Here is a 17,102-nt window from a genome sequence, read left to right on the forward strand (position 1 = left end):
GAGGACGACTCAGAGGGAGAGGACGACTTAGAGAGAGAGGACGACTCGGAGGGAGAGGACGACTCGGAGAGGGCGACTAAGAGAGAGAGGACGACTCAGAGAGAGGGAGAGGACGACTAAGAGAGAGAGGACGACTCAGAGGGAGAGGACGACTCGGAGAGGGCGACTCGGAGAGGACGACTAAGAGAGAGGGGACGACTCAGAGAGAGGGAGAAGACGACTCAGAGAGAGAGGACGACTCGGAGAGAGAGGACGACTCAGAGAGAGAGAGAGGACTACTCAGAGAGAGAGGACGACTCAAAGAGGGAGAGGACGACTCAGAGAGAGGACAACTCAGATAGAGGACGACTCAGAGAGAGGGAGAGAGGACGACTCAGAGAGATAGGACGACTCAGAGAGAGAGAGGACGACTCAGAGAGAGGACGACTCAGAGAGAGAGGACGACTCAGAGAGAGAGGGAGAGAGGACGACTCAGAGAGAGAAGACGACTCAGAGAGAGAGGACGACTCAGAGAGAGGACGACTCAGAGAGAGAGAGGACGACTCAGAGAGAGGACGACTCAGAGAGAGAGAAGGCAACTCAGAGAGAGGGAGAGGACGACTCAGAGAGAGAGGACGACTCAGAGGGAGAGGACGACTTAGAGAGAGAGGACGACTCAGAGGGAGAGGACGACTCGGAGAGGGCGACTCGGAGAGGACGACTAAGAGAGAGGGGACGACTCAGAGAGAGGGAGAAGACGACTCAGAGAGAGAGAGGACGACTCGGAGAGAGAGGACGACTCAGAGAGAGAGAGAGGACTACTCAGAGAGAGAGGACGACTCAAAGAGGGAGAGGACGACTCAGAGAGAGGACAACTCAGATAGAGGACGACTCAGAGAGAGAGGGAGAGAGGACGACTCAGAGAGAGAGGACGACTCAGAGAGAGAGGACGACTCAGAGAGAGGACGACTCAGAGAGAGAGGACGACTCAGAGAGAGAGGGAGAGAGGACGACTCAGAGAGAGAGGACGACTCAGAGAGAGAGGACGACTCAGAGAGAGGACGACTCAGAGAGAGAGAGGACGACTCAGAGAGAGGACGACTCAGAGAGAGAAGGCAACTCAGAGAGAGGGAGAGGACGACTCAGAGGGAGAGGACGACTCGGAGGGAGAGGACGACTCAGAAAGAGAGGACTCAGAGAGAGAGGACGACTCAGAGAGAGGACGACTCAGAGAGAGAGGACGACTCAGAGAGAGGACGACTCAGAGAGAGAGAGAAGGCGACTCAGAGAGAGGACGACTCAGAATGGGAGGGACGACTCTGAGAGGGAGAGAGGACGACTCAGAGAGAGAGGACTCAGAGAGAGAGGACGACTCAGAGAGAGGACGACTCAGAGAGAGAGAAGGCGACTCAGAGAGAGGACGACTCAGAATGGGAGGGACGACTCTGAGAGGGAGAGAGGACGACTCAGAGAGAGGACGACTCAGAGAGAGGATGACTCGGAGGGAGAGGACGACTCAGAGAGAGAGGACTCAGAGAGAGGACGACTCAGAGAGAGAGGAGGCGACTCAGAGAGAGGGAGAGGACGACTCAGAGGGAGAGGACGACTCGGAGGGAGAGGACGACTCAGAGAGAGAGGGCTCAGAGAGAGGACGACTCAGAGAGAGAGGACGACTCAGAGAGAGAGGACGACTCAGAATGGGAGGGACGACTCTGAGAGGGAGAGAGGACGACTCAGAGAGAGAGGACTCAGAGAGAGAGGACGACTCAGAGAGAGAGGACGACTCAGAGAGAGGACGACTCAGAGAGAGAGCACGACTCAGAGAGAAGACGACTCAGAGAGAGGACGACTAAGAGAGAGAGGACGACTCAGAGAGAGAGGACGACTCAGAGAGAGGACGACTTAGAGAGAGAGGGAGGACGACTCAGAATGGGAGAGGACGACTCTGAGAGGGAGAGAGGACGACTCGGAGGGGTGAGGAGGAACTACAAACGAGCAGGGAAAGGCAGCAGCCACCACGTTCCCTCTCCAAGCTCTGTGGTCCTCGATATAGATATAGATCATGTCGTTTGGTTTCTCCAATGTAACTACTACCACACAGGCAACTTAGTTTGTGTTTATTCAAGATCTCCAAAATCTTGAATAAACACAAGATCCAGGTCCGATTCAACACATTACATAAAATCCGTGATCTGGTTCCGTCTGTAAAAGATGTGATTCCGGACATACAGTACCCTGGTGTCTACAAACTAAGTTGTTTCTGTGCTAGTAGTAACATTGGAGAAACCAAACGCCATGTCTCGGACCGCATTCGTGAACACAAAGCAGACCTAAAACACGGTAGGACCAACACCTTGGCCGTGGCAGATCACTGTTATAATTCAGTAGGCTCACATGATATTGACTTCTCCAAGACAGAGGTTATTTGCAAGCCATATGGCTACCATGAGAGGTTTCGTTCATGAGGCTATCCACATATACAAACACAGAGACAATTTCAACCGAGAAGATGGATTCTGGCTTAGCAATCATTGGAAGGATTTGATAAACCATTTCGGGTCTTAATTGATTGTTCTGGCTTACGGTGGCTTTCAGACCGCATCCATTATTTTCGTCTCCCCCCTTCTCTTTTCCGAACATAGATGGACTCGTCCATCTGAATAACTGCCAAATCGCTCTCCGTGGTGCTAACGTAAAAAAAAACGCCACTTTTTTCAAATTTTCTTGCTGTGGTTTTCACACCTGATGATGATTGCTTGTGTTGCAGTCGAAACGTCGTGAGAATTTTATTGTTTTATATTTTTTATTATTTTATTGTTTCCCTTCTACGTGGTGACTTTACCGAAAGAACCAAGAATATGAATCCCTGCAGTCACGAAAGCTTTAATTCAAAATGCAATGCATACATAATCAGTGTGTTTTTGTTTGCATTGTGACCGCAGGTATTGTGGTTAATGCGAACATGATTCCTCGTAAAAAGGTTTAAGTTTTGTTGCCAGAAAAAAAGGGTAAAACAAAACTATAATTACGACTGCTCATCCCGAGTTATAAGTGGTCCGAGACTTGCACTGTTTTTTCTACCGTTCGCCTTTTTGGTGTTGTTCTCTGGTCTGACACTGGTGGCCAAACAGTGCCATCAAGAAGGCTGCTGATGTCCCTGGTTTAAACCAAGCTGTTTCAAAGACTGACATATATAACAAAAGCAACGTTCATAATCCACTCCATTAATAACACCGTGGAACAATTTTTTTTGTCCCTGGGTAGTAAGTGTTATTTCCTAATTGCTAATGCCTCAAACGTACAGAAAATGGGCTATTATTCCCCACAAACTTTGCTTTTGTGACCAGGACAGTGATATTTTGAAATGCACCTGTTTTCAATGAGAAAACGTGGTGTGCATTTGTGTCATTCCTTCACATCTAGTCTTGGTCACAAAAGCAAAGTTTGTGGGAAATAACAATAGCCGTTTTCGATACTTTTGAGGCATAAGCAATTAGAAAATAACACTACCCAGGGACAAAAATCGTGTTGCATAGCGTTATTATGAGAACATGTTCGTATGTTTTGTCACAAGTACTGTGCATGGTTAATGCAGCCTTGATGCCTTGCAATCGGCAGATCTATTTGGTGTTTCAACGTCTTAACGCAACGTTTTATTGCCAGAAACGGTAAACAATTATTCTTTGGGTCTTTCGGTAAAGTAACGTTGATAGGTTTAAATTAATAAAAATTTAAATAAACTCAAAACTTCGACGTTTCGATCACAACACAAGTCGATCGTCATCTTTTTTCCTCCTGATGACGACCGCTTGTGTTGCGAACGAAGCGTCGTAGTTTTTGGTTTATTTTATTTTTATTAATTTGAACCTATATGACCCAAAGAAATCTGAATTCCTGCAGCCACGAAAGCTGAACATCTATTTATTATTTTTCATCATTTTTATGATCCTGCAAAAAAAAAGTCCCACAGATTTATCGGATCTATTTGTGACAGCCCAAAACAAATTATATGGAGCCTCGAATCTATTCAACGCAAGTGAATGCAGCACAATGCACACCAGTGAAGGATTCTCCTAGGAGCAAAAGTAGCTACATGTGTTGCTACGGGCCGCGCACTTTCAAGGGCCCCGCGCCAAACGCTTTCAAGCTATCAATTCCGGTTCAGTGGTTCTGCACTTGGTCTATTACTATAGTACTATACTACCTTCAACTTTTACGAACGACTGGGTGTTTAAGGTTAGCAATTTGTCGTGTTATCTGGCCGTGTAGCAAATGAAAGAATACAATTACTTTACTATGGAAGTTAAACACGTGTTTTAATATTGTTGTGTTTCTATTTTATTAAGGGCCCATTCTTCACATACGATACTGGCCTCGCACGAGCTTAATGATGCACACGTGTACGCCACGTACAGGCGTTGGGATCTCGAAACGATTACGCATGGGATTCAGTGCATTGGGCGAATTCCCCCTCGAGACTTTAACTTGCGATCGAATCGTCGTTAGCTTGTCCCGATTTTGAACCTGAGCTGAGACGGAGTGGAATCACTTTGGGGCCGTCCATAAATGACGTCACGCGATTTGGGACGATTTTTGATCCCCTCGTCACACGGCGTCACAAAAAGTCAGACCCCCCCCCCCGCAAATATGACGTCACAAAGCTCTGCCCCCCCCCCTCCCCCCAAAACCATATTTCCATTTTGAAAATAAAACATGCTTCAAATCGCCTTAAACTATTGTCATTGTAGTGCGTATTTAATGTGGCGCTGCACTCTGATGTTGTAGGAGTGTTGTTATAACAATTAGTGTTATAACAATTCTACATTTATATTCTTGGTTCTTTCGGTAAAGTCACGTAGAAGAAAAATAATAAAATAATAAAAATATGTAATAAAATTTGAAAATTTTAAATTTTCTTGCTGTGGTTTTCACACCTGATGATGATTGCTTGTGTTGCAGTCGAAACGTCGTGAGAATTTTATTGTTTTATATTTTTATTATTTTATTGTTTCCCTTCTACGTGGCGACTTTACCGAAAGAACCAAGAATATGAATCCCTGCAGTCACGAAAGCTTTAAATCAATGTAATTCTACATTTATTTAAAAGTTGCGCATTTTGATGTGACGTCACATTTCTCAAACACAGCCCCCTCCCCCTCGTCACACATCGTCACAAATGTCTGACACCCCACCCCCCACCATAGGTGCGTGACGTCATTTATGGGCGGCCCCTTTGGCGATATCCATCGAATCACGAATCGACTTTGCGCCCATTCCAATGGCCTTTTTAAATGGACAGTTTTCAAGCCTGTGTCAGTGCCCGACCTTATTACGGACCAATTAACACCTTAGCGGTCACCCCGTGCCCATTATATATCTCAACGTTCATCCTACAAAGTCTCAGCACGCGCAAGGGAGAAACACACACACACATCGACACAACAAAGTTTACTCAAATTTATGCAAAATGTATGCAAAATGTATGCAAAATTTATGCAAACCAACACACCTGAAGACGACCGTTTGAGTTATAGTCGAAACGTCGTGAGAATTTTTTTATTGTTTTATATATATTTTATTATTTTGTTGTTTCCCTTCAACGTGACTTTACCGAAAAAACTAAGAATATGAATTACTGCAGTCACGAAAGCTTTAAATCAAAATTTAAAGTTTACTCAAGTTTCCTGTGCAAAAATACCAGTATGCAAATCAGATATCGACACCCACAGCCCCCTCCCCCAACTCATCCTCCCCACAGCAGTTGCAACAAATCGATTTATTAATCGATTTATAAATCGCACTATTGCTCGGAATCTATCACAATCGTTTCGACAAACTCAACCACAACGGAGGAATCGATTCACCGTCACGACAAACGGCTTCGTTCGATTCATCGCGTGCATTAAAACCCGCAGACCCGAGCCGAATCGATTCCCCGCCCCCCCCACCTCCCACGTCCACGTGCATCCATCGACGGGCATCGAATCGAATGGATTCGGATTATTAACTGAAAGTCGCGAATCGGAATCGACCGCGGCCCCAGCGAGCCATGGGGCCTAAGGCGCGCGCCTCCCGCGGCACCGCGGGCGACCGCGGCTGGGCCTGGGTCGTGAGCGTGGGGCCCGAGGCCGTGGGGCCCGCGCACCTGCACCTCGCCTACCGCCTCGCGCTGCCGCCCTGCGCCTCGGGCGGCCCCCGGTGAGGAGAGGCCTCCGCTAGGGCTGTCCCCTCACCAATGGTCACACCCCCCCCACTCCCCTCTCTCCCCTCCTCGTCACCCGGGAACTTCTCACGCTTATCCCCTCGTACCCCCCCCCCTCCTCACATCCCCTCACTCATCCTTATCCCCAATGCCCTAGCCCCCCACCCCATAATCCCGATACGGGAACTCCTAATCCTATTGCCAACCCCCGACCGCCCCCCATCCCCCCCCATCCACAAACTCCGATACAGTAACCCCGAATCCTACTGTTCGTGTATCGCCTCGCTAGTACCTAAATCTAAACACGAGGACCTCTCATTATGTATCCTCCCGCTTGCTCTTTAACCCAGGTTGCCCTCGTGCAGAGACCCATTTTATAACCCCCTTACCCCTATTTCGTATCCCTGGGACCCATATACACGGACCTTTAATGCTACAATACATTACTCCCAACCATAGCTTTGAGTTAGGGACCCCTAACACAGAGAAACCCAATGCTAAATCTGACCCCTTACCCTTAATACAGGGACCCCTAATGCCGGAGTCTTTACATTTTGTGCATCAAGTATCCACAATCTGCTGCCATGGTTGGTGCAGCGGATGCGGCTTTGGGTTGTGACCCCAGACGCTCTGCGGATCTTCCACGTCGTCCCACGAGGTGTTTGTAACTTCTTGTGATCTCCCTTGGGCTCTCCAGGCTTCATTGAATCGTCAGGGTCGAAGTTGCATTGCTGAAGGTTACGCGAGTGGGTTTGCAGGGCTTGCTGCGAGATTTCAAGCGGCGGCGGTGGTGGTGGTGGTGAGGGACGCTGCCGAGGTCCTCGTGGTGATTTGGGATGACGCACGCTTCCCAAGGTTCGCTGAACTTTACCGGAGGGTTGCGGCGACTTCCCGGAGGGGCCCACTGTTGCGTGGACTCCCCTTCCAGACGTGTGCCCACGACTCTGGTGCCCTGACTCATGTAACCCTGTGAGACGCCCTCCGTCCTCTGCGTTCCCAGGAGGAACTGCAAGGGGAACCCCAACTGCCTGGTGGGGCTGGGCGAGCAAGCGTGGCTGGGCGACCTCAATGAGGAGGCCTTCCACCAGGTGGACGATCCAGATACGGAACGCCGCGCCAAGGTGCCCACCTCCTCCCAAGTCGCGCAGCCTCCGTGCCCACCGCTGCCCGTGCCCACCGCTCCCCGTGCCCACCGCTCCCCGTGCCCACCGTGCCCACCCCTCCCCCTAGTTACCCACTCGCTGCGTCCTCATGTCCACCATGTACCTGAGTCCCCTGCTTACCTGTATCCAACACTCCCCATGTCCTCCACTCCCCATATGCCTTCCAAATCTACCACTCCCTGCGTCCACAGCTCACCCAAGTTACACCCACTCATCTCCATCTCTCCAGAGCACCTCCTGCGTGCTTGACAAGACAATAGTTGCTCATCCACCCTCCGCCTCTTCCCCCACTTGCAATTGTCCACCACCCCAACAGAACTCGTTCGTGGGGCTCAAGAACCTGGGGGCGACGTGCTACGTGAACACTTTCCTGCAGGTGTGGTTCCACAACCACCGCTTCCGCCAGTTGCTCTACCTCTACCGCCCAGACTCCCCCTCCACCCACGCGGGGACGACTACCTCCTGCTCCACCACCACCGCCGCCACCGCCACCAGCATCACCACCAAGGATGGGGCGACTACGGATAGTGAAACCACCGACAGGACGACAATCACTTCCTCCGCCTCCACGATGCCCCAAGGCGCCACAGACTCCAGCAACCCGGCAGGTGACAGCAGTTTGAGCGGTGGACACCTGTGGCTGTACGAGTAAGTGGTGGACACGCGTGTTTCTCTGAGTAGTGGACGCCTTTGGCTGTATGAGTGAGTGATGAACCCAACTCTTGTAGGTACGAACCCAGTCTTTGAGTCCTGGCCTGAGTGCTCCATGCATACGTGCATGGATGACGTAAAAACCTCGCAATATTTGTTTGTTTACGGAGGTATTTAACGAGCAGCTGGGTAACTGTCAGGGTAAAATTTATTTGCTTGTTTGCAAGAAGTAATCTTAGTTCTGCTTTGTCGCCCCCAAATTTTGGGTGATAATGCTCTGATTAAATGTACCGGTTTCCTCCACGCTGAGTTTCGAATAGCAGCGAGACTTGACACAGGAGTTTTGTTTATATCGGATCAACTTGGCGAGAGTTATCATGACGCCACACTACTAACAGATGGACGGACTAATGCATCGACGCTTTCAACCTTAGTTGTATCTGAGTGGGTGAGCAACTGTATGTATGTGTAGTGAGTTCAGACGTAGACGTGGAGGCAACACATCTATTCAAATACAACACACGGGGTAACTTTCCCCTAACAGAATAACAACCTATGGGGGTGACCACCAGGCTAACTACACTAGTTACCACGTGACTGGTGTAGTTAGCCTGTTGGTGATCACCTTCCAGAATCCTCGGGAAGGATCTGGATGCTAACCACGTGACCACCCCTAGCCCCCGCTTGGGCCCCTTTGTAGACTAAACTGGTCACGTGTCCTCTCGGGTCAACCAGAGTGCCACGGCCTTTAGTAACCTCATTCCTACGGCCGGCACTCCCACACTTATTGTCCTGTAGGGCTGGCACTGCACGCCAAGCGTGGTGGCATCCAGCGCATCAATCAGCGCTCACCGGGCCCCTCTAGGGCCGGTACCCTCTAGGGCCGGAACCACACCCACACCGCTGTGGTGTCCACGATGTCGTTACACCGCATGCCGTGACTCTCTAGGGCTGGCACTGCACAGTGACATCCCGCGATGTCACTACATATGTATGCATGGGGAGTGATGTCACTACACATGTGTGCATGGGGAGCGATGTCACTACACATGTATGCATGGGGAGCGATGTCACTACACATGTGTGCATGGGGAGCGATGTCACTACACATGTGTGCATGGGGAGTGATGTCACTACACATGTATGCATGGGGAGTGATGTCACTACACATGTATGCATGGGGAGCGATGTCACTACACGTGTATGCACGGGGAGCGGTAGCGTTGGGGTTAGCACGCTGTGCTATGAACCCGGCCACCCGAGTTCGATTCACGGCCAACACCAGTGACGATTATTTGATCCAGTTATTGGCCTCCCCGAGGTCGAGTCGACCTCATATAAGTTCTTGGTGCTGTGTGTAAACATCGCCACTAGGGAGACAAAGGCAGCCTGGCGTGGTGCTGGCCACCCACCCCCTCGTGTGCCGTGCCGGTCTTCATAGGTCCTCGCAAACAGCACTTGCCCCTACAGTCTGTTAAGGCTATACGGGGGATCTTTGTATTTGTACAATACGAGTGTGCGGTGTGTGTATGAGATTTAAGGGCGGTAGGGTGGTGGCGGAGTGGTGACACTCCAGCCTTTCTGAATGGCGTTTCGATGTTCTCCTCTGTTTTACATGGGTTTCCTCTGGGTGCTCTGGTGTCCTCTTATAGTAAAGTAAAACGAAACTATACAATGTAACTGGTAATAGCCAAACATTCAGCTCGGTCGACTCAGCCTCACACGAGTACCTGCTGCTATGCCTGAACATCGCCACTTTGGAGGCAAAGGCGGTCAGGCATGGTGGTGTTGGCCTCCCACCACCTCGCGTGCCTTGCCAGCCTTTCATGGGTGCTACTCGCTAACAGCACTTGCCCCGACAGGCTGCTCAGGGTAACCGGGGGACCTGTGTCACCGTGCGTGCGTGCAGGACAGGAGCAGGGCGGCGTGTGCGAGCACCTGCAGCTGCTCTTTGCGCTGTTGCAGGAGAGCGAACGCCGCTACCTCGATCCCTCGCCCTTCATCCGTGCCCTCGGACTCGACACCGCCCAGCAGCAGGTGGGGGGGGGGGGGCAGTGCCGGGAGGGGCGTGGGGGCTACCCCCCCGGGGTGGGGTGGGGGAGGGGCCCCTTGACGCGCACGGAGCGGAGCCGCATGCAGCGCGGCAGACGGAGCACGGCGCTGGTGCCCAGCACACGGCGCAGAGAAGGAGGCAGAGCGTGGTTGGTTGGCTTGGGCCTTGGTGCCAAGAATACAAATTGGTCCCACTTGCACCTAAGCTCCCCCCCCACCCCATCCCCCGCTCCGACCGTGATGGGCCACCGGGGCAGTCGCACGGCCCTGCACGCTCGATAGCGGTGCCACCTGGCACCTCGCGGCGCACGGCACAGCCCGCTTCACGGCAGCACCAAGCCAGCGCCCGACCTCTAGACGCGTCACCTCATCTGCCCCCCCCGTTTCCACCCCAGGACGCGCAGGAATTCTCGAAGCTGCTCATGGCGCTGCTGGAGGACGCCCTGAGCCGGCAGCGCGACTCCCGCGTGCGCGACCTGGTGCAGAGCGAGTTCTGCGGGCAGTACGCGTACGTCACCACGTGAGTTGTGTACGTCACCACGTGAGTTGTGTACGTCACCACGTGAGTTGTGTACGTCACCACGTGAGTTGTGTACGTCACCACGTGAGTTGCGTACGTCACCACGTGAGTTGCGTACGTCACCACGTGAGTTGTGTACGTCACCACGTGAGTTGTGTACGTCACCACGTGAGTTGTGTACGTCACCACGTGAGTTGTGTACGTCACCACGTGAGTTGCGTACGTCACCACGTGAGTTGCGTACGTCACCACGTGAGTTGTGTACGTCACCACGTGAGTTGTGTACGTCACCACGAGAGTTGTGTACGTCACCACGTGAGTTGCGTACGTCACCACGTGAGTTGCGTACGTCACCACGTGAGTTGTGTACGTCACCACGTGAGTTGCGTACGTCACCACGTGAGTTGTGTACGTCACCACGTACGTCACCACGTGAGTTGTGTACGTCACCACGTGAGTTGTGTACGTCACCACGTGAGTTACGTACGTCACCACGTGAGTTACGTGCGTCACCACGTGAGTTGTGTACGTCACCACGTGAGTTACGTGCGTCACCACGTGAGTTACGTACGTCACCACGTGAGTTGCGTACGTCACCACGTGAGTTGCGTACGTCACCACGTGAGTTGTGTACGTCACCACGTGAGTTACGTGCGTCACCACGTGAGTTGCGTACGTCACCACGTGAGTTGTGTACGTCACCACGTGAGTTGTGTACGTCACCACGTGAGTTGTGTACGTCACCACGTGAGTTGCGTACGTCACCACGTGAGTTACGTACGTCACCACGTGAGTTGTGTACGTCACCACGTGAGTTGCGTACGTCACCACGTGAGTTGCGTACGTCACCACGTGAGTTACGTGCGTCACCACGTGAGTTGTGTACGTCACCACGTGAGTTACGTACGTCACCACGTGAGTTGTGTACGTCACCACGTGAGTTACGTGCGTCACCACGTGAGTTACGTGCGTCACCACGAGAGTTACGTGCGTCACCACGAGAGTTACGTGCGTCACCACGTGAGTTACGTACGTCACCACGTGAGTCACCACGTGAGTTACGTGCGTCACCACGTACGTCACCACGTGAGTTGTGTACGTCACCTCGTGAGTTACGCGCGTCAGCACGTGAGTTACGTGCGTCACCACGTGAGTTACGTACGTCACCACGTGAGTTACGTGCGTCACCACGTGAGTTACGTACGTCACCACGTGAGTTACGCGCGTCACCACTTGAGTTACGTGCGTCACCACGTGAGTTACGTACGTCACCACGTGAGTTACGCGCGTCACCACTTGAGTTACGTACGTCACCACGTGCGTCACCACTTGAGTTACGTACGTCACCACGTGAGTTACGTACGTCACCACGAGCGTTCGTGCGTCACCACGTGAGTTACGCGCGTCACCACGTGAGTTACGTGTGTCACCACGTGCGTCACCACCTGAGTTAAGTGCGTCACCACGTGCGTTACGTGCGTCACCACGAGCGTTCGTGCGTCACCACGTGAGTTACGTGCGTCACCACGTGAGTTACGTGCGTCACCACGGGAGTTACGTGCGTCACCACAGGAGTTACGCGCGTCACCACGTGAGTTACGTAAATCACCACGGGAGCTATGTACGTCAAACAGCCAGTAACAAACAGCCCTTTCAAAGTTGAATTGAAGTGCGCGTGTGTGCGCGTCCTTGCGTGCGGTGCCAGGTGCGGTGCGTGTGGGCACGAGTCGAGGCGCCCGGCGCGGTTCCTGGAGCTCGACCTCAACATCCAGGGTCACAAACAGCTGACGGACTGCCTTGATGAGTTCCTCAAGGTGTGCGGCGGTGTTTCTCGATCTGTGTGTAAACATTGCCACTAGGGAGACAAAGGCGGCCGGGCGCGGTGCTGGCCACCTAACCAATTCGTGTTCCGTGCCGGCCTTCATAGGCGCTCGCTAACAGCACTTGCCCCAACAGTCTGTTACAGGCTACACGGGGGATCTTTGGTGCAGCCGTGGTGAGCCTATCTGCGTGTGTGTCAGTGTGTGTGAGAGTGCGCTTGCGGGGTGGTGAGAGTGGAGCGATTAGCGTGCCACACTACGAACCTGGCGACCCGAATAAAATTCCTGCTCATGACCAATAACAGTGGAGAATGTTTTAACCAGTCCTGGGCTTCCTCCCCAAAGTAGACTCAGCCTCAAATGAGCACCTGGTGCATTATGTAAACATCGCGATTGGGGAGATAAAGACGACCGGGTGTGGTGCTGGTCCACCCACCCCCTCCTTAACCGTTCGGGCTTTTAGAGGTGCTGGCTAACAGCACTTGCCCCAGCAGTGTGTTAAAGGCTATACGTGGGGGTCTTCGTCTTTGTGAGAGTGTGTGGGGGCGGTGACGCAGCGTTCAGTGCGCTGCGCTACGAACCAGGCAACCCGAGTTCGATTCCCACTCGCTGCCATCATCGGTGATGAGTATCTGAACCGGTCCTTGGCCTCTCTCATGTCGATTCGTCCTCACTTGGGTACCTGGTGCGGTGTGTAGTACATCATCACTGGGCAGACAAAGGCCGGCGGGCGTGTTCTTGGCCTCCCACTCCCTTGTGTACTGTGCAGCACTTGCCCCAAAAGTCTGTTATGGCTAGACGGGGGGATCTTCGTCTTTGACTTGCATCCCACTGGGATTTTTGCACACAGCGTTGGTGTACGGTGCTATTTCAGGATTTTTTTTTATGTTTTTTTCCTGGATTTTCTGTTTGCACGGTCACGTAATCACTTTAAAATGTTTTCTTGTTCGTGTTTTAGTTTTTTTGTTTGTTGCGGTTGCACCCGATTCAAGAGCCGAATGGCTCACAGGGCTATACCAACATAAATGGAACTATGGAACGTGTCTGCATGCGACGAGTGCTGCGTACGTCTGTGTGAGAGGATCTTTCGTCACGTGTGGAGCGGTGTGGTAGCACTGGGCTGCAGCGTTGGACACGGTGGGCCACGCCAAGCGTGCTGCGCTGCTGGGCATCGTGTTGTGGTGTGTCGCCTGGTGTGCAGGAGGAGAAGCTGGAGGGAGAGAACCGCTACCTGTGCGGGCGCTGCCAGGTGAAGCAGACGGCGTCGCGCCGCATTCAGCTCCTCGGCCTTCCCCGCACCCTCAACCTGCAGCTCCTGCGCTTTGTGTTCGACCGGTGCGGCTCTACCACACGCGCGCTCGCACATGGGCGCACCTGGGCACACGTGGGCACACCGAAGTACACCACGGCACACCGCAGGGCTGCGCAGTGGTCACGCTTCTTGCGGAGTTTGTAAGTTCTCTCCTCTTCTACGTGGCGTTCCTACGGGTTCTCCGATTTCCTCCCTGGGCTAAAAAAAAAAATGAAAAAAAACTTCAGTGGAACTGGTTCCGGCCAAAACATCCCAGCGCCGAAACATCACACCGCCAGTGACTCAACTGGGATCGCTCACGGCGACACTCGCCAACCTTCGCACACGCGCCACGGACACACGCACGTGACCACACGGAGATCCCCCGAATAGCCTGAACGCACAGTTGGGGACAAGTGCTCTTGGCGAGCACACGAGGTGGGTGGGTGACCAGCACCGGTGCATGTCCACACCTGTACACGGGCTGGCGCACCTGCACGCGACTGCTCGTGCCAGAGCGTGTGTTCATGGGTGGCTGTGTGTGCAGGCACAGACGCACACAGTGTAGCGGTTAGCGCGCTGCACTACGGACCCGGTGACCCGAGTTCGATTCCCGCTCGCGGCCAACACCGGTGACGATTATCTGATATTGGTCCTGGGTCTCCGCTAGGACGACTCGGCCTCACAAATATGAGGATCTGGTGCGGTGTGTGAACATCGTCACTGGGGAGACAAAGGCGGCCGGGCGTGGTGTTGGCTACCCCACCCCCTCGTGTGCCATGTCGGCCTTTTGCGGTGCTCGTTAACAACACTTGCCCCAACCGACTGTTACAGGCTATACGAGGGATCTTTGTCTTTGTGCAGGCAAACCGGGCACAAGAAGAAGCTCAACTCGTACCTGAGCTTCCCGGAGACGCTGGACATGAGGCCATACCTGCAGCATGGCAGTGAGGAGGCCCCCGACACACACACACACACACAAAAACAGCCGCCATTCGCCATTAATTGACAGTCATGTGACCACAGCGCTTGCGGCAGGCTAGGTGCACTTTTAGGTCACACGAAGTGTGGAAGGCTCTCGCTGCTGGCAGGAGGTCATGGGACAGCTCCAGGTGTCATGGGTTCACTGACTGAGATGACTGGCAGGAGACGCACCAGCTGTACCCCCCACTGTGCCAACTCGCTGCACTTTATCCGCCCGGCGCTCCGCTCGTTGTTGCGAGCGTCGCTCCTCTGCCCTTGCTGTAGAGCGACTGCCTCGCAGCTACCCAGTGGCGTCCATCATGAGCCTCCACACAATAACAAAGGCAAAGATTCCCCGTATAGCCTGAACAGACTTCTGGAGCGAGTGCCGTTCGCGAGTAAGCACCTATGAAGGCCGGCACGGCACACGAGGGGGTGGGTGGCCAGCACCACGTCCGGCTACCTTTGCGTCCGCGGTGGCGATGTTTACACATTGCGCCAGGTACTGATTTAAGGCTGGGTCGACCTAGGGGATGCCCAGGACCGGTTCGGATAATCGTCGCAGATGTTGGTGGCCGTGGTTGCGGGAATCTCACTCGGGGTCTCTGCTGGGTTCGTAGAGCAGCGCGCTAACGGCCACGCTACCGCTTCCTGCAGGCGAGCACGCACGCACGCACGCACGCGCCCCGCTCTACCCAGCCACCCTCACGGCCGCGCTGTCTCCCGCCGTGTGTGGACCCTCGTGCCCAGGCGGCGAGGGTGAGTACGAGCTGAGCGCGGTGCTCATCCACCGCGGGGTCAGCGCCTACTCGGGCCACTACATCGCGCACATCCGCGACGCGCGCACGGGCGAGTGGCACAAGTTCAACGACGACGAGATCGAGCGCGTCGAAGGCAGGCACCTGCTGCTGGGCGCCGAGGACGACCTCGGTAGGGACCCCCCCCCCCCGCCCCTTTCCGTAGGACCCCGAGGACCCCGGCGGCTCCAGGACCCTGCCGTGTGTGTGTGCGCGCGCGTTTGTGCGTGTGTGAGTACCTTGCGCGGTGTGTAAACGTTGGCACTGGGGATACAAAGGCGGCCGGGCGTGATGTTGGCCACCCCACCCGCTCGTGTGCCGTATCGGTGCTGCTCGCGAACGGCACTTCCCACAAGGCTATAGGGGGTGGATTTTTGCCTTTGGTACAGTTTACGGTTCCGCTTGCTGGTTTGGCTCGATGTCCGACGTTTCGGCGGGTGGTAGGGGAGGGGGCTGATAGAGGAGCTCCCAGCAAAACAACGCCGACGGCACAACCCGGAAACTCGACCGAGAGCGCTCTCGTGACGAAGCGCCCTCTGCAAATTTGGCACTTCAGAGGCCGAGAACTGTGTCCATGCATGAGGCCGTCGTATGCAGGCCGTGGTGGTGGGATTCGGAGATGGCATTATAGCAAGTGTGTGAGCGTTGACTATATATAGTCAACGGTGCAGGCGTGGTGGGACGGGTGGGAGGCCTTTTATCCCGCAGCAGTGTGCTGCTGCTGCTGCTGCCGCCGCCGCTGACGACGGTGATGATCCTCTTTGTGTGGCTGATGTTAAAGAACCAGATAATGGCGTCCATCGCTGTGATGTTGCCTTCCTCGTATTCCTGCTTCGGGCATGGAGTCGGCATATGATCCACGGTTTACGACAAAGACGACGACGATTATTATCCAAGAGTCGTGGTTAAACTGGGCCCCGCCAGGGGAACGTGGAAAGTCCACCCCTGACGTGGGTGTGACGTGGTTGCCCGTCTGCCCTCCCATCCCCCCGCCCCCGCCCCACAGAGCCGTCTCGCTCGGTGGGGCGGAGACCCAAGTGCGTGCGCGGAGTTCACTCGTCACGCAACGCGTACTCGCTGGTGTACACCGTGCGCGGAGAGCCCACGCCCACCGCACAGGACACCACGCTGCCCGGTGTGAACTCAATCTCGTTCGCTCATAAATTCACTCGCTCACTTATAAACTCACTCGCTCACTCGTAAACTCACGCGCGCTCGCTCTCACGTGCTCGGTCGCACACTCACTCACACGCACTCGGTCCCACACTCATTGGCGCACGCACGCTTACACGCTCGCGCACACACACGGTCGCACACTCACTCGTGCACGCTCGCTTGCGCTGACGCTCATCTGCCCGCACGGCTGCACGTTGGTGGTGGTGGGGGGGGATTGCTCGTGTCTCCGCGTCAGAGTGGCTGGCGGAGAAGGTTCGGGCAGACAACCGCGCGTTTGAGGAGTGGTGCGAGGAAATGAGCGCCATGCGGCAGCAGAGCATTGCCGAGGGTCGCGCCAAACACTCGGAGGTGCGCAGCCTCTACGCCCTGCTGCCGGCGGACAACGGTGAGGCCGGGAGGGTGACTTCGCCCGGCAACGCAGCACCCCGCTACGCCACTACACCCCACTACACCCCGCTACACCACTACACCCCGCCACGCCACTACAC

The 17,102-nt window shown here is 54.3% G+C and overlaps 1 protein-coding gene across 3 annotated transcripts in view; it reads left to right on the forward strand.

Annotated features, from left to right (window-relative positions):
• Positions 1-5,942: 5,942 nt before the first annotated feature.
• USP48 (ubiquitin specific peptidase 48) overlaps positions 5,943-17,102 on the forward strand; it is a 42,967-nt gene continuing 31,807 nt past the window's right edge. For 2 of the 3 annotated variants that reach the window (XM_076072855.1, XM_076072856.1), the window contains exons 1-11: positions 5,943-6,177; positions 7,182-7,302; positions 7,661-7,952; positions 9,905-10,032; positions 10,443-10,567; positions 12,273-12,381; positions 13,589-13,722; positions 14,543-14,625; positions 15,392-15,571; positions 16,445-16,573; positions 16,850-16,999. In XM_076072855.1, coding sequence (XP_075928970.1) covers positions 6,029-6,177; positions 7,182-7,302; positions 7,661-7,952; positions 9,905-10,032; positions 10,443-10,567; positions 12,273-12,381; positions 13,589-13,722; positions 14,543-14,625; positions 15,392-15,571; positions 16,445-16,573; positions 16,850-16,999 — 1,600 coding nt within the window. In that variant the 5' untranslated portion in view covers positions 5,943-6,028. Of the gene's footprint in view, positions 6,178-6,435; positions 6,840-7,181; positions 7,303-7,660; positions 7,953-9,904; positions 10,033-10,442; positions 10,568-12,272; positions 12,382-13,588; positions 13,723-14,542; positions 14,626-15,391; positions 15,572-16,444; positions 16,574-16,849; positions 17,000-17,102 lie in introns of those variants that run through there. The other variant, XM_076072857.1, reaches the window with a different exon arrangement.

This window comes from Petromyzon marinus, chromosome 39 (assembly GCF_048934315.1).
Source record: "Petromyzon marinus isolate PM22_M1 ecotype Great Lakes invasive population chromosome 39, UKy_Petmar_22M1.pri1.0, whole genome shotgun sequence".
NCBI classification, from domain to species: domain Eukaryota; kingdom Metazoa; phylum Chordata; class Hyperoartia; order Petromyzontiformes; family Petromyzontidae; genus Petromyzon; species Petromyzon marinus.